At 46.7% G+C, this 25323-nt stretch overlaps 1 protein-coding gene across 2 annotated transcripts; it reads left to right on the top strand.

Moving 5' to 3' along the window:
* Nucleotides 1–971: 971 nt before the first annotated feature.
* Nucleotides 972–6441, top strand: NHLH2 (nescient helix-loop-helix 2). 2 transcript variants are annotated; one of them, XM_081893577.1, is made up of 2 exons: nucleotides 972–1264; nucleotides 5855–6441. In XM_081893577.1, the coding sequence occupies exon 2, from the start codon at nucleotides 5855–5857 to the stop codon at nucleotides 6260–6262; it is 408 nt and encodes a 135-aa protein (XP_081749703.1). In that variant the 5' UTR covers nucleotides 972–1264; the 3' UTR covers nucleotides 6263–6441. The 2 variants fall into 2 exon arrangements, with proteins under 2 accessions (XP_081749703.1, XP_081749704.1); XM_081893578.1 differs by lacking the exon at nucleotides 972–1264 and adding an exon at nucleotides 4574–4642.
* Nucleotides 6442–25323: the final 18882 nt, after the last annotated feature.

Consider the following 25323-nt stretch of genomic DNA (forward strand, 5'->3'; position numbering starts at 1 on the left):
TATTTAGCTGTGATTCCTGCATTCCTGCAGGGGTTGGACTAGATGACCCTGGGACCCGTCCTGAAACAACAACAAGAAGGTGCTTAAGGTCAGGGGTGGCGAGGGCTCTGCTTCTTCTTGCAGATGATGCTGGACTGCGGGGTTGGGCAGCTCTAGCAGCAAGGCCGGTGGCAGCTCCACACACGCGAGCGCCCAGCGGAAGCCGAAGGGGCACGTGTGAATCCTCCTCGGTTCGCGCATCTCCATCTCTCCTCTCCCGCGGATGCTGCCCTCCGAGCTGGCTGGCAATCTCGGGGCCCTGAAACTCCCACCCGGTGACAGATGTCAAGTCCAATTAAGCGACGCGCCTCTCGCTGGCAGTCCAATGGGATCGCCCATTGGGTAGCAACTTCGACGCGGCTGGGGGGGGCATGCCGGCGCCTCCTCCCTCCTGCGCCTTTATAGCTCGCCGCTTCTCCGGGACAAGAATCCACCGGAACCTGCAGGGGATCCCGGCGCATCTCTCCACCCCCGGCCCACCCCCAGCCCCCTTACCGGAGAGGCCCGGCCCTCGGCTCCGGGGGGCCCTGGCTGCGTGGTGGGTCCCTCCATCCGGAGCCCGGGAGCGATGCGCCCCAGACCTTGATGGGCAGCCAGGGGCCCCGCAGCCGGCCTGGGCTCCCTCCTTCCTCCCGCGGAAGGGCCAAGGACGGAGAAGGGAGGAAGGAGCAGCAAGAGGCGTCGTCTGAACAAAAGCCCCGTCGGGCCCGTCGCCTTGCGCGCCCGCGGAGAGGACCGCGCTCTCCTTCCTCCTTAGCGCTCCATCTCTTTTGTTGCGCGCCCCGATTATGGCAGGAGGCGCCGGCTGATCAGCGCCACTGGAAGCATCAAGCCACAATTCAGCGTCCTCTGGCGTTAGAGAGACCTGGTTAGAGACCTGCGGAGGTGTCGTTCCCCCCCCCCCACGCATCTCCCCCCCCCGGTCCGGATGTTTTGCTTTTTCTTTCCCCTAGTGCATTTTATTTGTCGTTTGTTGACAGTTGCGCTCTCTGCCTCCATTTCTGCGAGGCGATGAAAACGATTCCAGTCTAGCGATAGGATTTATTTATTATTTATTTTTCATATGTGGATCACTCCCCCCCCCTCCATCTCTCTCCCTCCTTCTCCTTTTGTATTGTTTCATGTCCAAAGACTAAGATGAACCCCTTCTGGAATTTTATTTGAGGCGCGGAAAAAAGGGGGTCGGAGGCGTTGCAAGAAAGGGTGTCGTCAAGGCTCCTGCAAGGTAAAGTCCTTTCAAAAAATGTTCCCCAGGTGAGGCTGGCTGGGCAGGAACGGGAAACAGGGCGATGGCTCGGTTAGGCCGTAGGGATTTGCGTAAGAAGATGCCTTAAAGATAAATTCAAAAATGATGATGATGATGATGATTTTTAAAAGGGCTCTGAAGACCCGCGTTCCGGGGAGGCACCTTCCCTCGAGTCGCCAGCCTAAGTATATAGATTTACTTGGCAAGCAGAAATAAACGCCTTCGAAATCCAAGGCTCGCTCGGGCAAACGAGGCTTCCAGCGCAGAACTTCGGCTCCGAAGCCCGGCCCAGCCGCCTTCCAAACGCGAAGGCTGGAGCGCAGGAAATTCCATACAGACCCTCGACGTTCCAAAAACATTATTTTCCATTCGCGTTGTTCGTTTGTTTTTCAGCTAGACTATTATTTCCTTGTGAATATTAGTATTCTTATTTTTAAATATATTTTTTTTTAAATCTTAAACGCATTTTCCCCTGTTTTATATATTTTTTAAAAAAAACACCCGATAGCAACTTCGGAGAGAAACGCGTCGCCTCCCCTGTCCCCGAGATCTTCTCCAGGTTCAGCCCCCGGAACCGGGGACAAAAGCAACACTTCCGTAATTGGCTCATTGTTTGCCAAATAACACCGGTGGGCTTTGGAGATCCTACGCAGCGCCAGGTTTCCAGGGCAGGCTGTTTCCCATCGCTCCCCGATATTTATTTCCACCGCTCTCCTTTAAAACCTTTGTAATAATAATGATTTCCTCTGGCATTAAACGGGAGGGGACCTTTTAGATGATGCTGATTTCGATTTATATGCCGCCTTTTAACCGCAGATCCTAGGGCGGTGTGTCATTTTTGGTAAACGAAAACACTGAGCTTTGCAAAGCCTTGGCAGCAATAATAATAATAATAATAATAATAATAATAATAATAATAATAATAATAATAATAATAATAATACAAACAATTTAATTTAAGCTTGTCCTCGTCCTCAGGGACCCTGTCCCCTCCCCATCGCCTTTCCAGCTACTTCCTCTTCTCAGGAACTTCACCCTCCCCCCCGTTTGCAGTGACCCCTCCCCTCCCCCAAGTGTCCCCCGGGTCCTTCTCTCCTGCTTGGCACTGCATTGTTTTCCGAGATGCCCGCGTGTCCCTGGAAGTTCTCCCTGACAGATGGCAAGGCGCGCTCATTCCCTAGGCAAAGGCGCATCCTAGAACCGACGGGGCGATGGGTGGCGAGGGCCCTTCAGGATCCTCCGATCCCGAGCGAGGGCGGCTCCGGAAAGGCGCTCGCTCGGGCAAGCGAGGTGTCCGGGCGGGGAGCCACTTGTGGGTTCGAGGAGGAGGGGCCTGGCTGGGGGCCGCTCTCCCTCCTCCTCCAGCCTCTCATTAACGGGTCTTGGGATGGAAAGGGGCGCCGAGGGCCATCTACTCCACCCCCTGCAAGGCCGGAAGCTCAGCTTGGGGTCCATTGGAGCGGCCCCCGCTTAGCTTCGCAAGTGCACCTGATTGTTGCCCCGCACTTCGCTCACCGGCTAAGCAAACTAAATCTACCGGAGCCGAGAGAGTTTAAGTGCCCCTGAATTATACGTATTTGTATACCGCCTTTCATCTGAAGGTCACAGGGCGGTTTACAACATTGTTCTGGTATATGCATTTGCCGCGGGGGGGGGGCACAGATTGCAAAACAGGCCCCCTTCTTTGCAACATGTTAACATTCCTTTGAGCAGTCCCTCCCCCCGCCTGCTCCTACGCGTGCAAGGAAAACCTTAAACCAAAACAACACCCGGCGCTTTCTCCTCAAGGTCGCTGTTTTTAGCGTAGTTGGATCCTCGCGTCGCCAGGCTGCAACTATTCCCGACGGTCGAAATCTTGATCTCGGCCCTTGCATTGTCTGGTCCATTGTTAGGCGGTGACTCGAAAACGGATCGCCTTCGGGAGCTGAGATTCTCGCCAGGAGAGGAGGGCCCTCTCTCCGATGCCTAAGTAACTCACCGACTTAAAAACCACATTCCTCGACGTTCACGGCGGGGGCATCCGCTAGCGAGGCGCAACAAACCACAAATAGCTCCCCAAATAGTCCGACTTTCTGTATTTCACACCGAGGTCGGAATCGAGGCTCAGCCTGGGAGCGGGGCCGGCCTTTTGAGTTCAGAGCTGGTCTCTCCTGAGCAACGGCAACGTAACTTTTGGATTTGGACTTAGAAAGCGGGAACACAAAACCAGTCTTATTTGCGTCACTCTCACATACCCTTTACGTGGGAGCGAGTTTCGATGACTTCCGAATAAACCTTTGTAGGATAGCGCACATTTAATGTCGATTCCGTTGTTTGGGAGCTGGGTTTGGATTGCTAAGGCTATTGTTATTTTTCTTTTGTAAAGGAAACATAAACGGAGCAGCGGGCTTTTTTGAGCGTGCCCGCGCAGCAATAAATTAAGACAAAGTATAAATCAGAATAGATAAGAACGATTAACTGCCCTGTTGCATAGTAGGTCCAGCAAAAGAGGCTGCAGAGCCCTTCCTTTAAGCTTTCTGTCCTTTCCTCCGCCCTCCCGTCTATGAAATGTTCGGGCCCCTTGAGATTCCTGCCTTGCAGGGGGTTAGAATGGATGACCCTCGGGGTCCCTTCCAATTCTATGGAATTCTATGATAATGTTAATAAGCAAAAAGCTGGATAAGGTTCCATCCTGCCCGCCCTCAATGTGTTGCCTGAATTGCTGAAAATGTTGTGCTGGCAGATCGGTATCGATAGCATAGTGATGTAAACGCAATTGTAAAAGAACAGCAACGTACAAACGACAATAATATTGCTTGTGCGTGAAAGAGAGAGAGACAGAGAGCGCGTGCGCTATGGTCAGTTCTTTGGGAGTTTGGACAGCGCGGCCGCGGTGGCTAAAGAGACATAGCTCTGACTCTGGCCTCTTCTTTGGACTTAGATAGGTGGCCTAGACAAGGCATCCCCCCCCCCACGTCGCCCGCCCCGTTTGTAACTGCCTATGGACCAGTCGGGGGTCATGGCAGCCCCCTGGAATGGCTCGAGGGTCGTTACGCGGCAGCACTCTGCACCGCCCAAAACGCTGCCCATATCTACATGCTGTTCTCTTGGTTGGCACCGTCTGTCTCAGGAGACAATGGAAGAGTAGCGATAACAATACCGGTCTCCCCATCGGAGGCCCTTCTTCGTGTGCCCCCTCTGTGAGAGGTCCGGGGGGGGGGCAACAGAGGCAGATTTAGCGGGTCCTCAGTGGCGCCGCAACCAGGAGGTAGAATAGAAGGCGAGAGGCGGTGAGGGGCGCTGAATTTTGGCACCCCACAGGGTACGGCTGAAATTTGAGACCCCCTGGTAGCAACACCAGAACGGGCCTTATCTGAGGTGGGTCCTCGTTTGTGCAGTGCCCACCCAAGGAGGCTCGCCTGGCGCCTTCCTTGCTCAGCGCCAGATTTATGGTGGCGCAGGTGGTTCTCCCGCACAGGGTGCCGAGCCAAGAGGGCACAAGATTGAGACGATCCATAATTGCGAAGACCTATTTGGGGGCACCAAATGTCGGCTTCACACCTGGCGCCATATTACGAAAAATTACCGAAGTGTGCCCTGTTCACCTTTAGGCACCAGGCAAAAACATTCCTCTTCAACCAAACCTTGGGCTGATATACAGCCTATATGCTTTTAAATGCACTTGTGCGAGGGGGAGGGGGAGAATTCTTGGCATGTTTTTTCACGCTTTGTAATTTGATCTTGTATTTTTCTATTGTGATCCACCCTGAGATCTTCGGATGAAGGGCGCTCTACAAATTTAACAAACAAATATGGCAAGGGCTGTGCATGGAGAAGTGCTTCGCCCACTTGGAAGTACTTCTATGCCCGCGTTAAGTCTTCTGCCTCCCAGCTGCCCTCGCCCAGAGCTTCCTGGGTCTCTTTGCCTGGTCCCTCTCCAGCTCCTTGGGAGCCGCAGTTGATGGAAACGGGATTCCTCCAATGCAAAGCTTGCCCTGCAAAGCTTGGCCAGTCGCCGTGAGAGGAGAGCTAACCCCGTGGTTTTCCAGGGGTGTTGGCGCGCCACACTGGTTGGGCCGGGAGATTCAAGGACAATCAAATAAACATTCGAACATTTCAGTGTAGCATGGGATGGTATCAAAAGGAATTTTATTTGCCGAATATGGATAGATCTGTTCTCAAAATGAGGGCAAAAGCATCAAGAGATGCTGAGGACCATCTCATAGTAGAAATGAGAGTGTCCAGCAAGAGGAAGCTCACGCCTCTCATCGAGTTTGTATACAGACTTTAGGTGCACATGCAAGAGGCTCGCTTCTAATGATACTTTGGGAATGTTCTTCAAGTTCTTATGAAGCTGCGCCGCTTTCTACTTTCTGGACGCCCCGCAATTATATTATAAAGCAGTTGTGTTCTGTGTTCTAAATCAAGCACTGCTGAGAGTTACTTCTTTTTGCTTACCAATGTATTTCTTCTCCATAAGTCTGAGAAACCCTGGTTGACGCTTTGGCTCCCCAGGCTGCCGTCGAGGGTGAGGGGCTGTCGGTCCTCTTTCTGGGCGTCGCTGCTGACGGTGCCTTCTCTCTTTGCCAGATGATGCTGAGCCCGGACCAGGCGCTGGACTCGGACCACCCGTCGTCGGCGCCGTCGGACCCGGAGTCCCTGGAGGCCAAGGGGCTTCGCAGCTGCTGCGCCTCGGACTTGGAGGCGCCCGACGGCGACGGGGCGGGAGGCGGAGGCGGCGGCGAGGGTCGCCCGGGGCCGCACCCTCAGCAGCCGCTGAGCCGCGAGGAGAAGCGCCGCCGGCGCCGCGCCACCGCCAAGTACCGCTCGGCGCACGCCACCCGGGAGCGCATCCGCGTCGAGGCCTTCAACCTGGCCTTCGCCGAGCTGCGCAAGCTGCTGCCCACGCTGCCGCCCGACAAGAAGCTCTCCAAGATCGAGATCCTGCGCCTGGCCATCTGCTACATCTCCTATCTCAACCACGTCCTCGACGTGTAGGACAGGCGCGCGCCTCCCTCCAGGGGCGGCGCCGGGCGGGGCGGAGAGGGCAAGGAACCCAGGGCCCGGGGTGGGGTTGACGGCGGTGGCAAGCCGGTAGGGGTCCCCCGAAGGCCCGTCCCAGGCTCCCCCGGCGCTTTGCAGAGGCGCTGCCCGCACTGGAAGCCAAGGGCACCGTGCGCTCCGCGCGGCTTCCTGCGCCCCGAGGGCGCGCCTCTTCCTTCTGATCCCCGCCCCGAAGCAACTCCCCCGCTCCGCGGCAGGGTCCCAATTCAGCAAAGTGTTTAAGATCCCGACGGCAGCTTGGCGGGAGATCCCTTGGCTTTAAGCTCGTGCCTTAAAGGGCTTTCCTGAATCGGGCCCTAACAGAAACTTGAAATGGAACGGGTCCCTCCACCCGAGGGGGTCCCCATGGGTGGGTTGCCGCGTGCCAGTTTCCCCCTACCCACCGGGCAGCTCCCATTGCAGAAAGTGGAGATCTTCTTGGGGGGGGGGCGGGGCGGGAGGAAACAAAACCCACAAAAGACCCCGAACTGTCAAAGTGCCCCTTTCTCTAGATCCAAAAAGTCTCGACTGCTTGCGACCTTAAAACACGTGATCCAGGAGTGCAGTTCAAAAGTAACTATTTATTTTTTATTTTGGGTTAGCAGAAGTAGAGTATTTTCCCCCGAGATTATTTTTAAAATTTTGGGGGTGGTAAAGGTTTTGCGTTGAAGACTTTTGTGCCAACTGGTTTTCTATAGTCAAGTGTTTACATTTTCTTCTTCTGTGGAATAATTGTCTGACTTTGGAAGTGTTTGTTGGGAACCAGATTGTGGGTTTCGTTTTGCTCTGGGTTTATTGGACCACTTCCCCTGTTTCTAAGCGTATTTTATATATTCAGACTTTGTCCTTGAAAATTTATTTTGTGTGTGGAATCAAAACTAGCACTTCACTTGAAGTTTTTTGTTTTTTTAATGTGTATGGTTATTCTGACTTGTAATTCTGTCTAAAAGGTATTTTGCAAACCATTTATAAGGGAAGTAGTTTTTGTTTGTTTGTTTGTCCGTACGTCTGTCTTTTTGTGAGCGTGTGTATATTTATGTGTGTTTTTTACAGACTTTTTTGTTTTGTTCTTTTTAAGGGAAGAAACAGGACTACTTTCCTTTATGACAACCAAAAAAGTTGACAACCAGAAAATGTTTCATGCTCTTTTGCTGTGAATCTCTTAAAACAAAAGTACGTTTTAGAGAAAGAAAGAAAAAAAACCATCTGTTATCCAAAGATTTTAGTCTTTTTCAGGGTTTTTTGGTGTGTGTGTGTTGCTTTGTATAAGGCAATATTTTGTAGTGAAAATAGAAAATCTGGTTTCTATCGGAAGCGTTTTTCATATCTCTCATGAATGGTGCACTGTTTTGCATATAAATAAAATTATAAAGCAAAACTGGTTTCCCCCCAATGTTTTTAATTTTGGTTTGTTTCCCTCTCCCCGTAAGGTGAAACAAAAATAATACATCAGCTATTCCAAGCGTACAATCCATTAAGAGTAGCTCCCTTCTAAGGCACCTGAAATGCGTGGAACTTTTGCAGTAACCTCTATAATAGATAGTCCCACTGCACTCTGCACAGAGAAACAGGAAATCACTCTTGTTTGTCTGTGTTTAGATGGCTAGCCCTATAGTACTGCATAAGTATTATGCATATAAAATAGTTTATTCCTTCCCACTGTATATATATATATATGTATGATCCTTTGGAAATTAGATTGTCCTCTTACTTGCTGATTATTATTAATACCCTTTTGCAGTGCAGTAGTGTGCACGTCTACCGAGAAGTAAGTCCAACGAAGTTTACGGGACTTACTCCCAGGTAAGTCAGATTGCAACTTTGATCTGTAGAGAAAAACGCAAAAGAGTGAAAACTAGATAGAATAAAATGGGACACTTGACTGCTGCTGCTTCAAAGAATTGAGGTCTGAATCTGATGTCCTTTTGCCTATTCTGGGAGCAAAAGGGACGAAAGTGAGAAGAGTAGGAAAAGAAACACCTGGTAGGGCGCTTGTCATCTCTTTGGGTCAGCAAGATTTTTCTCTTATCTTTTGATTCTGCAAGGACATCTTTCAACGCCGCTTCTCCAAAAAGCTGACCGCCTGAAAAAGCTTCAGTGGAAAGGTTTACTTTAGAGGCAGCATCAGTGTTCCAGGACTTTAGCCACAGTCTGGGATGCCATTGCTCTGGCTTCAAATTACATGGAGTCCATGGAGGCACCTGCCATAACAGCTTGAGCTTTAAAGGGTTTGGTAAGAATCTGGGAGTGTTGAGCTGGATCTTGGGGAGGAGCAGATTGCCATAAATCCTCAAGCCAAACCATACATGCTTGAGCACATGAGGATGGTGCGCAGGCAGCTGAACAAGAAGAATTTGGACATCTTTGGCATTGCGTGTGACCCGCAGAGCCCTAGTTTTCTTCCGGTCTTGTAGCGTGGCTAAGAGAGGGATGGGATGTCCCAGGAGGCAGCAGCCTGTCCTAGGAGAACCCTGTCGGGATAATAGGTTTAACAAGCGCCTGTAAAGATTACTGGGGTAATGCATGTAAAGTGCATTATAGAAATGTTGAGTGTTATAATTCAGGAGCAGTAGAGGCTTGAAGGATGGCACACACTGGGACGAGACTGGTGGATCTGACAGACTTTTTATTTTTATCTTTGGCTGCTGTCTATCTGCTGGAAACCTTATAAATAAACAGAGTAGAGCTGGGGTGGTACAAAGCCATGGGCTAGGGCAGTGCTCCCCCCCCTAAAAATGCTTAGGGGTATTCTCATTTTCCTACTCATATTGAAATACAGTGGTACCTCGGGTTACATACGCTTCAGGTTACAGACTCTGCTAACCCAGAAATAGCACCTCGGGTTAAGAACTTTGCTTCAGGATGAGAACAGAAATTGGGCAGCAGCAGCAGGAGGCCCCATTAGCTAAAGTGGTGCTTCAGGTTAAGAACAGTTTCAGGTTAAGACCGGATCTCCAGAACAAATTCAGTTCTTAACCCGAGGTACCACTGTACTGCCCCTCAATGAGGCCAAACCTAGATTCACAAAATGTTTAGGGGTGTGCGTCCCCCTGCACCCCCCCCCCAGAAGAAAAGCACTGGGCTAGGGGATTGCAATGCCCAGCAAAGCCCTCCCATTTTTACCTGCTAGGCATTAGAAGGGCAGTGAGAAGGCAACTAAAGAGAAAGTGAAAAAGTCCCAAGTCCATGGTTACCTTTAAAGGTAAGAAGAAGCAAAGAAGAACTTTGAAACAGGAGGAGGAAGCGAAGCGAAGAGGCAAAATTAGATCCACATGCAGCCTCTGAGATGAGCTCAAGAAGTGAAATGGGAAAACAAAAGCACTTTACATATGAAATGGTTAAATACCATAAATTACAGTTTTTGGTAGGGCAAGGCGCTGGGGGAGAGGAAGGGATTTCAATAAGTTTAAAACAAATGAAAAAGTTAGCTTGAAAACAAGTTCAGGGACAGAAAAGAGAGAAATCAAAGATCAGCCTGTTGAAAAGAGTGAGGATTGAGAATATTGATGGAGAGAGAAATAAAATAGCATAGGGAATACTTAAATTGGAAGACATGGATTTGTTTGTTTGTTTCCCCCATATTGAGGTGGTGATCAGGTATATAGGGAAAAAGTAGCATAGGGAAGACATCTGGAGTTGTTAGAAGACCCAGAAGGGCAGGAAGTATTAACTGCGGAAAGTATGAACTGACTAAATGACTATGAGGAAGAGTGCAAAGTGAAGGACTAAGAACAAAAGCTGGGGAGCAACTGAAGTGGAGAGATCAGCCATATCAAAGGTTGCAAGGGAGCCAAGAGGAGTGAGAGAAGAAAGCAATTTACAAAGTGTAATTTTAGATGTGCAGAGAGGATGGAAAGCTGGAGTGGGTTGTGAGAGAACAACTCAAGAAGCGGGGCAGTAACTCGAGGTGTGTTAGTTGTGTAGCTTAAAAGGGATGTCTGAAGACCAACAGGCTGGTAGAAAGGAAGATGGGGGACGTCACAGGAAATTTCAAGAGTGTGCTGCTAGGAGGAAGAGTTTATTGAAGACCAAATGCAGGAGTAGAAGATCAATTGGCAGGGATTTTGCATGTCGGGGAAATGAGGTGTGGTGATCCAAGTGTGGAAAGAGATGAAGATAACTGGAAGCAGAAAAGAAGGAAGAAGCCCAGGAGGTGATAAAGAAAGAGAAAGTTTATTAAAAGAACAACTAGATGATTCAGGGTCAGGAAGAGAGTTTGTACCAGTTGGCTAGCAGAAACTCAAGAGATGGTTTCCTTCCAGGGTGGACTTTGGTCTTTCAAATTTTGGCGGTGGCCTGAGCAAGGCCCAATTTTTGCAGCCCCTGCCTCTTGCCTTCTGTTCCGCCACAGTTGTGGTACCCTGCGATGCCCCCCTTGGCTCAGCGCCCAGTGCAGAGGAACTAGTCACACTGCTGTAAATACATCTCTGTTCCTTCGAAGAAAAAAGAAAATCAAATGACATCTCATTCGTCTCAGTATGTGTGTATGCCTTAGTTTGGTTTTGTATGTCATCATTTTTCGTGGATGCATTTATTATATCTGGGGGTCAGAAGCTGGCATGTCAGGAAGAGGGTCTGAAGGCCACAGCCCGACCCCACTACTACCAGCAACTGATGCCGAGAGGTTTGCTGCTTGTGGAGGTTTCATTGAGTGTTCATGGCTAACCTGATAGCCTGTCCTCTGCGAATTTGTCGCTTTTCCCGTTAAAGGTGTCTAAGCTAATGACCACCACTCCATCTTGCACTGTGCAAATCTTTTGTCTGCCCCAAATCTACTGCGCTGGGGAAAACTCCTCAAGGCCATTTCATGTGTTAGATTTTCCCTACATTAAAAAAACCACACCTTCAGATGGGGATATGAGTACACAAAACAGAATGGTAATGTATATAGTAGCCTAAATATTACTAAACCAAACTCTTTTCTGCTATAGTGGTCTGTCATAGACATAATGTATACAGACATATAACAAGTACAAAGACAGCAGCAATTCAAAATATCCCACAATATTAGAACAAAAGGAAAAAATAAAGTTAAATCTGTTTAACAACACCAGCAAGCATTAAAGATCTTGTGATTATAGTGTTATTAAATAGCAAAAAATATTAAGCCAATGTAGGCATGCGCCCACACATGTGAATGTGTTTTCATTTTTAAATCTAGGGCAGGGCAGAGAGTTGGACTAATGACCTTCCGGGTCCCTTCCAACTCCTCCGTTCTACGAGGAATACACCTAGTGACTCAGTTCTCTGGGATAAATAGCAACATTTATGAACAACATGAAATTAGAAACTCAGGGAAGGCATTGAGAGATGAAAACAATCGTATCCCCGGGGGCTTGCAAATTCTTAAAGAAACAGGGATGTTTTCATCGAATGAAGAATTTAAAAACAAATGGATTTCAATTTTGAGTAAATGTTCGATGGATCTCATGGTGTTATTGACTTGAAACCTCCAAACAATGAACTGAGCAGATCAAGGCAGAAATAAAAGGGATTAAGGGTGGATAATATAGCAGAAAGCCAGGAGGAAAAAAACCCATGTATATTGTCATGTATGATATGCTCTGTTTTTCTTTTGCCTCATCTGTTTGGACCAGGCTACTGAGCATTGTGCTCCCATCCCATGCAGTGCTTCAAATACACTTTCCCCTCTCTTTGCTATAGAGACTATCTCCACATAGGGAACATATTACTTATGAAGTGCCTGTGAAATGTAACGAACTTAGTCCACTTTGCTATCTGAGACCAGGGTCTTCCTGGAGCCTCTCACAGGCAGGCCGGAGCTCCGTCAGCGAGACAGAACATTCTCTGGAAAATGGCCCACTAATGCAATGCTGTGAGTGATTATTAGTGTTGTGCCTCAATAATGCCTCTTGGATACAGTGGTGGTTGGGGGTCATAGAGTTGGTGCCATCAGTGTCACCTGGTCCAACGCTCTGTAATGCAGGAACCTTTTGCCCAACATGGGCTCAAACCCACGACCCTGAGATTAAGGGTCTCATGCTCCAGCAGTTGAGCTATGGGGATGTAAACAGGACCCCAGGAGGAAATGCAAGAGATATGTCATAGAGTTTACATCGGGCAGCTGAAGATGACACTTCTTGCATCTGTTGAAAGAGGCTCCAGTCCACAAAAGCAATGCCATAATAAAATCAATTAAGCCTTTAAGGGACAAAGTATGGCGCCACTCTCATTCTCTTTCAGTCATTCAAATTTTTAATTTTTTTTTAAGGAGAGTTTGCTCACTGTTTTGTGTGATTCTGGTTGGTTGCACTAAAGGTTTTTGCCCTCCTGCAGAGCTTGCATCTCCCTGCTAGACCAACACTATGTATTATTATTATTATTACTGTATTATTTTGAGTACATACAGATTGTGATTTGGAAAAGGGATGTGTACTTAATCCACTTCTTGGTTTCTGAGTGCATGTGTGAATGGTACTGAATTGCATGGTTTCCTTGTTAGCGGGAGCACAACGGTGGCCTTTCAAGACCTGACGAGTAATCTTGAGTATTTGATTCCCCACCCCATCTCTTTTGATGCTTTTATCTCTTGGTTGTTTGTTCTCTGCATACGCACATTTATTTCCCATGTTTTAGTGTCCTTGACTCTTTGTTCGTTTAGAGTCTTTGTCTCCTGATTGTAAACGGCTCTGAGATACTTTCATACATACCGAGCAGCCTATATAAGTTGGCGAAATAATAAATAAACATCTGGCAGGACAAAGTTAGTGGTTTCATGCATAAGTGCAGTGATACAGTCGAAGGGCTCAGGCAATGGCAGCCGAATGTAGGTTTGCTGCCGCCAAATTCTTGTTCTGTAAATTGGTGCGAAGCCACCAAAGACTAGGATGAAAAGTCAAAAATTAAAATAGCAGTATGCTATAGTGATATAGACCCAGTTGTGAAAATGTAGAGTTGTGACTAGGTTAGGTTTGGGGCTCATTGCATATGAAGTCTTTGGGGACCTTCCATGGATTTATGGTGCTTTCAACCCTGTGCATACTCGTGAGGTGCATTTGTGCCAGCATGGCATAGGGTCCCATGGGGCAACGGATGGGCAGTTCAAAACCATGCCTATCAGGACAGAAGCACACGAGAGCTACAACATCCTAAATGGCATTGTGGATGTCACGAAGCCAGATGTATCAGTACCACTTGAGCTGCCTACCCCCTATATTTTGTAAGGCAGGGGTTGCCAATCTTTTTGCTTGGAGTGGCGGTTGCAAAATGGCTGCCATGGGGGCTTGAAAGAACAGGAAATCACAGAAAGCGGAGGGGAAAACAGCCCCTCTTTTGGACCCTAAGGATTCCTATTGCACACTTAACATTTGCAGTTCTGACTTCACTCATTGGTTAAAAACACTGAGGGGCAGCAGTGACCAAGCTTGCTCATTTCACAGAAGTTGCTTGGAAGGGCAGCTGCACATTTTGCTTTATAACTTTCTTTCTTGGAGGGCTAGAGACTTTTAAAAAAATAACAGCAACAGGAAAACATGGAAGTTTGCAGCCTGGGACTCCAGGGGCACCAGTGAAGGCCATCGTGGTTGGTGTGGTGCCCCTGGGCACTGGGTTGATGACTCCTGCTAAGGATACTTATCCCAAGAGACTGGCAGCTTATAGGAGGACAAATTTCTCTCTGTGTCACTCACTAGGAGTGTGACCATTGCATTATATACGTGAAGGAGCCTCTCCACCCCCATCGTTCAGCCCAGACTGTGAGGTCCAGATCCGAGGGCCTTCTGTCAACTCCCTCCCTGCGAGAAGTGAGGTTACAGGGAACCAGGCAGAGGGCCTTCTCGGTGGTGGCGCCTGCTCTGTGGAACGCCCTCCCATCAGATGTCAAGGAAATAAGCAACTATCTGTCTTTTAGAAGACATCTGAAGGCAACCCTGTTTAAGTTTTTTATGTTTGACATTTTATTGTGTTTTTAATATTCTGTTGGCAGCTGCCCAGAGTGGATGGGGAAACCCAGCCAGGTGGATAGGGTATAAATATTATTATTATTATTATTATTATTATTATTATTATTATTATTATTATCATCATCATCTCCAGATCAAATGTAAAATTTTACTGAATGGGGTCCACTTGGTCAGTTATCAACCGTTCCAAAACAAATGTAAAGCATGAATGATATGAAGGGGAATCCCATTCAGGACTTCCACTGATACCCATTTGTGCCATCAGGGGTGAATAGCCTTGCCTGCCTAAAGTGCCTCCCTGGCAGCTTTCTCCTGGCAACTACCATTTATTTTGTGTACCCACAATATGCTAGATGCTACATCATTCCAAGGCACAGCAAATAGATAAAATGAAAAATGCCACCAAAAATGGTTGCTGCCAAGTATGGGCTGCCATTTTGTATGTGGAGGATATCATTTCTCCCCTCCCCCCCCCCACCAAGGCACTGGAGCCTCATTTTATTCAGATAAAATGGCAGCCACTGGGCAACAGGAGAAACTAACATCACAGCCAGTGGTAAAAAAATTAACTCAGGAAGGAAAGAATACTAATGCAAGTAACAAACTGAACACATTTTTCAAAGCAGCAGTTATATAAAACCAACAGAAGCAAGAACTTCCAAAGCAACATCAAAGCAAACATAGGAAGAGAGGGAGCCTGTCAGTGGACACCACCACTCATCTTGCCTTATGTAAGGTGGCGCTATGGTCTAAACCACTGAGCCTCTTGGGCTTGCCAATCAGAAGGTTGGCGGTTCGAATCCCCATGACGGGGTGAGCTCCCGTTGCTGGGTCCCAGCTCCTGCCAACCTAGCAGTTCGAAAGCACGCCCAAAAAATTCAAGTAGATAAATAGGTACCACTCCGGCAGGAAGGTAAACAGCGTTTCCATGTGCTGCTCTGGGTTCAGTGTTCCGTTGCGCCAGAAGCGGCTTAGTCATGCTGGCCACATGACCAGGAAAAGCTCTGCAGACAAACGCTGGCTCCCTCGGCCTGTAAAGCGAGATGAGCGCCGCAACCCCAGACTCTGTGACTGGACTTAACCGTCAGGGGTCCTTTACCTTTCTTAGTGACTGAAGCAGGATTTGAACGGGCGACTTCCTGGCTCCCAGCTCAGGCTGGATACAGACAATCATTCTGGAAAAAGTAGGTTGAGAACTTACAGTATGAGACATAATATATCTGGTCCCTGCTCAGCTTTTGCTCATATCCCAAACTACTCATTTGTCAAAGGTCATCATATATATGTGTGTGTGTTTTAACATATCATTTTCAACCTCTCTCCCCTGCCAAACTCAAACCGTAAACATTCAGTACTATATGACAGAACTTGATTTCATATGCCAGTGCATCAGATGTGTCAAAATACAAGTCAGCCACGGACAGCAGCATTTTGGGTTACATAAATGGACTTTGTCCTTTAATTTTATTTTTATTGCCAAAGTGTCTATCATGATTTGCCTGTGACAACTTGCCATTTTTATTGACTAGGGAGCCCTGGGTGTCAAGCAGTGTTTCTCCTGCAGTGGGATGGGGGCCCCATAAACAGGACATGCCTCCAGTCTTTCCCCTCTTAAGTATGGCTTTGTTGGCATGAAGGGATGAATGGTTCAACAAAGTTCTTAGGATACTTTGGGAAAATACTGAAAAGCATTTCCATGGGCTTTGGTGGCTTTTTCTTATTTCTGCTCACATGGAGGAGAAACGGGCCAGTTGAGTTTCATCTGGGAGCTACCCTGACAAGGGGTTTCCCCAGTGCATTTCTATGAATAGATATTTGAGATTATCTCCTCTATTACAGTCTAGGTTTCTTACTGTCCCTTCAATAGGTTTTGCATCTTCCTATCCCTCCCTCCCTCCCTCCCTCCCTCCCTCCCTCCCTCCCTCCCTCCCTCCCTCCCTTCCTCCCTTCCTTCCTTCCTTCCTTCCTTCCTTCCTTCCTTCCTTCCTTCCTTCCTTCCTTCTTTCCTGCCTTCCTGCCTTCCTTCCTTTGCCGAACTGTATAACCCTGTACCCAATTAATATAACCCTTTTGTGTCGACGGATGTGTCGTTTAAATACCAGGCCCATTTCCCTTTGCTCTTTTATTCTCTGTCAACTGGAAGCCCCCTTCTGCATTTCCTTCCATTAAGAACAGGATAGATCTCTCTCCTTCTCCTCTCTCCCCCTCCCCAGGATGTGGGCTTCAGATTTGTCTTTGGCTCTTGGCTGGTTTGGGATGAGCCCCTCTGAGCCCCCTTGGGATGGAGGCAGGTGTTGCTTCAGTCGAGCGCATGCAACCAAATTACAGGACCGTCTGTCACCTCCTTTGGGAGATGGAGGGGGAGGGGGAGGCCACATGACAGAGAAGAAAAGCTTCCTATCGGTGCGGATGGGAGAATGAAAACATGAGTCACTCCAGTCCCTGGCCAGCTTTCCACCCTAAAACAGGGAGCGTCCTCGGAAATAGAAACATCATTAGTATATAGACAGAAGAAAATTCAAAAGCTGCACTCAATGGTACCTATTAGGTTAGCTCCGCACCTTCCTTTCCTTCACCTTTGAATATCTCTGTATCTTGTCCATGAACGCTTATGCTGTAATAAATCCGTTGAGGTGCTCTAAGACTTGTGACATCTATGCTGGATGGCTAAATATCAGTGCTATTTTTTCTAGAAAAAGAGGTGCCAGAACTCTCCATGAACACCTCCCTTGTTCTCTCATAATGGCAATGGCACCCACCTGAGAGGTGTCAGAACTAAGTTCTGGCGAGTTCCGACTGAGAAAAAAGCCCTGTTAAATAATAAATCTGACCTAGGCAAGAATTCGTTTCTGACTGACCCTGATAAATGGCAAAAGAAAACAGTTTTTAGTGGCACCTTTTTGTGTGATCAGCTTGTGGGTTCACCAGCATAAATTCAGGCAAGTCTTGTATGCACAGCCTAATGGTGACTTTCTGTGATACTTCGGGGTTTTTGGGGTTTTTTTAAGCCCTTAAAATGTGGGGGGTGGTGGTGTTTCTAAGAAAATTAACATTAAAACGCATCAGACTATTGCCTTTATAAAATGATATTTCACCCTTTTATCTGAGAGTCAGTTTTTGACCTGGCAATATACCATGAATCATGGTGTGTGTGCTATGCAAAAATCACTATGCAGGAAAACCAATGAGGCCAGCAAATGCATTTGCATAGCTCCATCCTTATTTCAGACATTGTGGTATATCAGTATAGCACAATGTTTAGCTGGTGATATATCATGATGTTGAAAACCAGATATCGCCCAGCCCTGGAAAGTTAAGTGCAATCAAAGGCGACTGTGGGGTTGCAGTGCTCATCTTGCTTTCAGGCCGAAGGAGTTGGCATTTGTCCACAGACAGCTTTCCGAGTCATGTGGCCAGCATGACTAAACCGCTTCTGGCACAACAGGACACTGTGATGGAAGCAAGAGCACATGGAAATGCCGTTTACCATCCTGCCACAGCAGTACCTATTTATCTACTTGCACTGCCATGCTTTCGAACCGCTAGGATGGCAGGAGCTGGGACAGAGCAGTGAGAGCTCACTTCATCATGGGGATTCGAATCGCTGACCTTCCGATCGGCAAGCCCAAGAGGTTCAGTGGTTTAGACCACAGCGCCACCTGGGTCCCATATTGTACTGGGCACATACAGACTTGGATATTGCCAACATAACATCTAGGAATGAATGCAATCCTGTGTTTTAGTTATATATATCCATGAAGATGTCTACAGGGTTAGTGACAAACCTTGATTTCTAAATTTACTGAATATTTTAAATGCATGATGATTAGAGAACTCTAGAGCACCACAGTTCAAGAAGGACACTGACAAACTGGAACGTGTTCCGAGGAGGGCAACCAAAATGGTCAAAGGCCTGGAAACGATGCCTTATGAGGAACGGCTAAGGGAGCTGGGCATGTTTAGCCTGGAGAAGGGGAAGTTAAGGGGTGATATGATAGCCATGTTCAAATATATAAAAGGATGTCAGATAGAGGAGGGAGAAAGGTTGTTTTCTGCTGCTCCAGAGAAGCGGACACAGAGCAATGGATCCAAACTACAAGAAAGAAGATTCCACCTAAACTTTAGAAAGAACTTCCTGACAGTAAGAGCTGTTTGACAGTGGAATTTGCTGCCAAGGAGTGTGGTGGAGTCTCCTTCTTTGGAGGTCTTTAAGCAGAGGCTTGACAACCATATGTCAGGAGTGCTCTGATGGTGTTTCCTGCTTGGCAGGGGGTTGGACTCGATGGCCCTTGTGGTCTCTTCCAACTCTATGATTCTATGATTCTATACTCTCTCACATCAGCATCTCTGAGACCATTCCTCGTGAGCAGGCCTTGCTCCTGTGCCAGTGGGTGCCCGGGGCGTGCCAACACTGAGGCCACCTGAGCCTCAAGCACCAGCCAAGGATCCAGGAGTATCCTCAAGCTTCACACCTGCTCCTTGTGAGGGAGTGTGACCCCACCAAGAGCAGGTACCATCCCATCCATCCACTGTGAAGATAAATTGTAGTCGAGGAGAATCATGAATGCCACCATAGGTTCCTGTTAAGACAGAAATGAAATGTTTTAATGGGGGGAGATTTAAATCATGTAAGAGAACAAAGACAGATGCAACAGAACACATATCAGTAGGTAGAGCACCAAGTGTTCTGAGTGTCACTCTTGATAAACATACACACCTAACAGAACTGGGCTTACTTGTTTTGAGTGGTTCAACACAGAAGAGCTGGTCATGAGAAATTAGCAACATGAACAAGCCAATTCTATTGGATCCAGTGGCAACCGTAGGCAGCAATCCTCACTATGTCTAACCTGAAATAAGTCCTATTAAATTCAATGGTACTAGCTCACACGTAAAGGGTTAATTTAACTGCTCTTATATCGCCTCCCAAAACAGGAGTTAAAAGTATAAATTAAAGAAAAGCAAAACACAACCAACAGGCAATTTTAAGCATTCTTAAAAGCATACTTCAAACACTGCAAGTATGTATATTATGGGCCAGACGAATGCAGCATGCAACACTTTAGAGAACTGAATAAGCCAACTACAAATAACAGGCAAATGTGCCCGGAAGTGGCCAAAATAGGACCATCAAATAGACACAGCTGCGCTGCAGACTGTGCCAATACTTAACCAGCATACAAGATCCTAATTAGACAGCAAGAGAGAGGAAAGCTCTTTAGAACCAAAACCAAAACACACAAAGTGCAAGATGGGACAACGAGGAAAGAGTCTGGAGAGTGCTTCTCTGCTTTAACTGTGATGCTTTACAAACCACCAGGAAGGTTTTGAAAAATGGTCTACGTAAAGGGCAGTGGGGCTGGGAACAGGGCCTGAGCATCTTTAGGGAGAAAAAGCCACGAGGTGAAACAAAGGATTCTAGCATGCACCCACACAGCAATTTATTCCACACTGCATTTGAGCAGGGGTCAGCAAACTTTTTCAGGAGGGGGCCGGTCCACTGTCCCTCAGACCTTGTGGGGGGCCGGACTATATGGGGGGGGATGAATTCCTATGCCCCACAAATAACCCAGAGATGCATTTTAAATAAAAGCACACATTCTACTCATGTAAAAACACGCTGATTCCCGGAATGTCCGCGCGCCAGATTTAGAAGGTGATTGGGCCGGATACGGCCCCCGGGCCTTAGGTTGCCTACCCATGATCTAAACTGTCACATAATGTAAATAAATACGGCGAATCAATTTTGTGCGTTTTCACTGATGGATCCATCAATTAAATTGAATAGTTCAGAGCAGATTTATTTATTAATTTTAGATGACGCTGGCATGTTTCAGTAGGTATCACCCAGAAGGGGATATTCCCTTGTCTGGAAGAGTGCACTGTAAAAACAAAACAAAAACCCTCACTTTATTATTTTTAAAATGCATTGCAAAAATACATTGCCATCCAGTTAACTGAATATGAGAAATGCCTCTTCTAAGATGAAGATCACCATTTGCATTTTCAATTTTTTTACAGTATCTTGAACTAAGTGGGGTGGGGGGACTTTTCAGTGCAATGGGTCAGATGCTTAGCTCTGCCCCCGCCCTCCACAGGCCAGTTTGACAGGTGGATGGCTCTATCAATCAACTTGCATCACCATGACACCAGGCAACCTATTTTTCCTGTGCAGCTTGGCTTGAGTTGAAGGAAGATCCCGACTGATCCAAGTTGAAGACACTGCTGATCAGTTGATCAGCGCTATCATCAAACCTCACTTGAAAACTGTAGAGTGCAGCCGATCCCAGCAGGGCTTTGATCAGGGATCGGCTATGCTTGGGAGCTGCAGCCAGGAGCTGCCAATCCATTTGGGACAGATTTGAGGAACAGCCAGGAAGACATTTTAAGGCTCCTGGTTGCTCCGTTGCAGCTGTGTCTGCCCCACATCTGATTTATATATTATGTCAGGAGGAGGCGGGGTGGAGGGAGCCTTGAGGAAAATTGCCTGCAGGGTCCCTGCCCACTTAGATGTACAACATTCAAATTCTAGTTCCCTAGTTTGCAAATGTGCTTACGAATTGAAGAAGAAATTAGGATCTACACTAGGAATCCTACAACCTGGTTTTTCTCAATGGTATTTATGAGGATACCTTTTTCTTATTTTAATTGTGGCATCCCCAGAGTTCTGCAAGCACACTTAAAACAAATATGATAACTTTAGGAGGCATTCAATTAATGACACAGGGCCATGCCCTCCCAAAAGCCATTAATGCCTTCGCTAAGAGGCCTTGCCTCAGCAGCAATGCTGCAGTCCCTTCTTGGAGTCCCTTCTCCCTTCATCTTCCTATTAAGAGTCCTTGCATAAAGCAGGGTTGATGTTCAAGTAAGCGGTTTGGCGTGATGACAAAAGTAAGCTATTTAAAAGCGGTCAGTTCAGAGAGGGTGTGATGAGTAAGAGAATGTTCTGGATCCCAAAGGGACAAGACTGTATCTTTCTTCACACCCTTTTGTTGTGCTGTTAATTATATTAATCTGGAACTTTGACCATGTACCAATTTATTGCACAATTTAAACCCCAGATCTGCCACAATGGGGAAGTTTGGATCCAGTGGGCAGTTGTGGCTGAGCCAGGTTGCACCAGCAGAAATTAAGTTGGCAGAACTGAAGCCTGCACAAACCTCAAAAAGGGATGTGGCAGGGATAGGATGGGAGAGGAACACATTGCTAAAAACATCAAGACAAAAGCGACAAATTATTTAAACGCATTAGTTGTAGAGCAGTTATGGACGCCATTGGTGCACCTGCTATCTTGTGTGACAAGGAAGTCAATGACATTCTAAAGGAGGAAAAGGAGATTGCAAAGAAGCTAGATAAATTCATTCCATCTCTCTTCACAGTGGAAAATACAGGGCAGATTCATGTGCCTGAACTAACTTTCACCTCCAAGTCACAATATTTTGGGATCAATATTTCTGCTAGGCTATGTGGAGACTTATTAGGGCAGACAGATGTAAGACTCGCATCAAGTTTCTGGCGATATGGTTACATCCAGAAATAAAACTAATACAAGAACCTAATTGTAAAGAAATGGCAACAGAAATGGAGAAATATCTGGAAAAATGAAGCCATTATCTTGGCTGGGCAGAATAAAAATGATATCAAGATCACCTTACCTAAAATATTTTTTTTATTAAGCACGCTCCCATTGGGAATAGAAAATTGCAAGTTAGCAGGATGGCATTATGAAATACATCTTTATGGACAAACTGTATAGAACGGCAAACAAAAATCTATATCGAAAAACAGACAAGGGAGGTTTGGGAGTTTCTAATATTATTAGCTATTATCAAGCCACAGAATTAGCCGCTGCTACTAAATGGTTTGAAATAGATAGTTTGACAACAGCAGAGAAAGATCTATATGGTTGACAGCTGAGCTGTGGGAAATATTGTGGCACAGTCCGGCAATGTTTATCTCTGATCTCAAATGCCTTCCCCCTACTAAATTTATTTTGAAAGTATGAAATAATCTCTCACCAAAACTGGCCCTGGGTCTCTCATTCTTGACATCTATAGGAACAAATGCATTTACAGTTAAGCAATTCTACTGGGCTTTAAACTCATCTATTTGGTCTCAACTAAAGATTATGCATTTCAGCTAAAATATGGTTATATCATTTCATATACCCAAGTAACTATATTAATGAATCAAAATAAAACCTGAATTATGCCAATATATTCAATTTAGGCATGTTATAGAGTGAATAATAGCTAAATACCCCATCAGAACACTACATTTTAAAATATACTGGTTAGTGCTAATCCAGTGAGGATATTCAGTAGAATATACTGATTTCTTTTGCTTTTAACTTATATTTTAAATTAAGATTTGATATTAACAAAAAGACTACAGCCGCTGAGACAGTGCTTGCTAACACCAATACAAATGAACAAATCAAACAGTAACAACTGCAGCGTTACAGTATGACAGACATGGCTCTCACAAGTGTAATGTTAAGTCCTTATCTAAGAAACAGATTAATTTCTGATATCGTCCATTCTGCTGAAATTCACATATACCATATTGGCCCAAATATAAGCCACACCCGAATATAAGCCACACCTTAAAAATTCAAGGGGGGGGGGGAGAGAGAAAAAAGACAATACCCAAAAATAAGCCACTCCCTCAAAATTGTGCAGGCACTCACATCTGTTCCGGTTTACTCTATGCCTGTTTCAGCAGTGATATCGTAAAAGCCCAATTTCGTAAGGTCGTGAATTTAAGCCACACTTTAACTTTTCACGGCCAGAATTTTTTTGGGAGGGGGGAGTGAGGCTTATATTCAGGCCAATATGGTAAAAGAAAATGGGGGAAAGATCTGAAATAGGATAACCTGGATAGTGTGGACTTGGATTTTTAAGGTAATACCTAAAATGTTAATAAGCACACCTCTGAAAGGTAACTTTTTGAAATCTGTTTATCTTACACAGTGTAGAATATCCCACCGCTCAGAGATTGGGGCGGCGTGTAACAATGTGATTATCTGCAAAGTTTCACTACTGATTGCCTTGACTCATCTTGTCTATGCAGCAATCCACTGGTTATGATGCAACAATGCAAATAATCCTACGCTAGCACATATTCACTGGCTTATTCCACAGTGCTGAGTGACAAACGTCACGATACGCTTTGCCTGCGAGCCAAATCAGAAGTGAGCTACTCAGGTTTTTCTCCAAGTTTCTTGATACTGTTGTCCTGGCTTTCCCTTCATATTAGGACCTCTCATCTTTGAAGTCTCTCTCCCTTCCCCTTAGCTAAGTTTCCTGCCAAGGAAGAAGTCTGCAGATTTCTCCTGACCAGGGATCAGCAAACCTTTTCAGTAGGGGGCTGGTCCACTGTCCCTCAGACCTTGTGGGGGGCCAGGCTATATTTTGAAAAATAAATAAATGAGGCAAGAGCACCACAAGCCCCGGTAGCTGCTTACCTGTGTCTTGCAAGTGGTAGGGACTGGCAGTGGCAGCGGGACAATGAGCGGCGTGCAAAAGGGCTCCGGAGAGGGGCTGCTTAAAATGGCAGCCACTCAAGCGCTGCTGCTGCTGCTGGCACCAACAAAGCCCAGCCCCCTTCCTCCTCTAGGCAGGGCAGGGAGAAGCCAGGAGGAGGGAGGGAGGAGGCACCGCTGCTGCCGTGTGAGGGAGAGGGAAAGAACAGACACGCTGGCGATCCATGCGGCGATTCCCGGACCGTCCATAGGCTGGATCCAGAAGGCAATTGGGCCTGATCTGGCCCACGGACTTTAGTTTGCCAACCCAGGCTCCTGACTCTGCATTCAGGTCTCCACTGCAGGATGCTGCAGTTGTACTTTCACCCGTGGAAAAATCAACCTCAGCATGGCCGTTTCGCTTTGTAATGACAAATCTATCTGTGGTGAATTGGTGAAAATGGTGGGCACAAATTAAGGAAAAATATCAGGTTTCTGAAACTTTAAACTTAGCTCAGCTGCAGCTCCTTCAACTTGGGCAGGGGTCGGCAACCTAAGGGCCATGGGCTGGAAGTGGCCCACGGAGGCTGTTTAACCGGCCTAAGAGTCGCCCCCGAACCGAGCCACAGCACGGCATGGGGACTCTCTTCCGTGGCTCTGGAAATTGCTTCTGCGCATCTGAGCATGCACAGAAGCAATTTTTGGCACCACAGACATGCACAGACACCGATTTCCGGTGTTGTGCTGCGCGGGTCTGGCCCACGGAGGATCTCCGCGGAAGTAATCTGGCCCGGTAAACCTTGCAGACCCCTGAACTTGGGTATTATATGGGGCAACCCAGCCAAATGGGAGGGGTATAAATTATAAAATTATTTTTATTATTGTGTCATGTGGGAGGAAACTGCATCAACTGTCCTATTCTACACTAGCTACAGCTTCTGAACCAAGGCTGCCCCAAATAAAGTGGAGAACAATAATCTACTCTTACTATTCTTATTCTTATGATTAATTTCAATTCTATGCTGGTTTATATTTTAAATGAAAAAATGGCAAAGTGGTTTACAATGCACATTAAAACATCAAATAAAACAATCCAGAATAAAACATTGCAGAAGAAAGTCCAATGTTAAGTATACGTTCAAAGCAACATAATTAACAGGAAACTAAAATATTATCTCAAAAGATTTCAAAACAAAACATTACAAAGAAGGACGAGCTCAGAATGTACATTTAATGCAGCAAAGTTAACCAAAACAATTATCTTTACATTTCAAAAGAAAACATTGCTAATGGAAGGCAAATATATGATGCACATTTAAAACAGCACAATTTCAAGGTAGAGGCGCTGTGGGTTAAACCACAGAGCCTAGGGCTTGCCGATCAGAAGGTCGGCGGTTCGAATCCCCGCAAGGGGGTGAGCTCCCGTTGCTCAGTCCCTGCTCCTGCCAACCTAGCAGTTCAAAAGCATGAAGTGCAAGTAGAGAAATAGGTACCGTTCTGGCAGGAAGGTAAACGGCATTTCTGTGTGCTGCTCTGGTTCTCCAGAAGCAGCTAAATCATGCTGGCCACATGACCCAGAAGCTGTACGCCGACTCCCTTGGCCAGTAAAGCGAGATGAGTGCCGCAACCCC

This window comes from Podarcis melisellensis (genome assembly GCF_964234715.1).
Source record: "Podarcis melisellensis genome assembly, chromosome: 17".
NCBI classification, from domain to species: Eukaryota; Metazoa; Chordata; class Lepidosauria; order Squamata; family Lacertidae; genus Podarcis; species Podarcis melisellensis.

Coding starts and splice junctions, on each gene's coding strand:
- NHLH2 (XM_081893577.1), top strand. CDS start 5,855: ATGATGCTGAGCCCGGACCAGGCGCTGGACTCGGACCACCCGTCGTCG.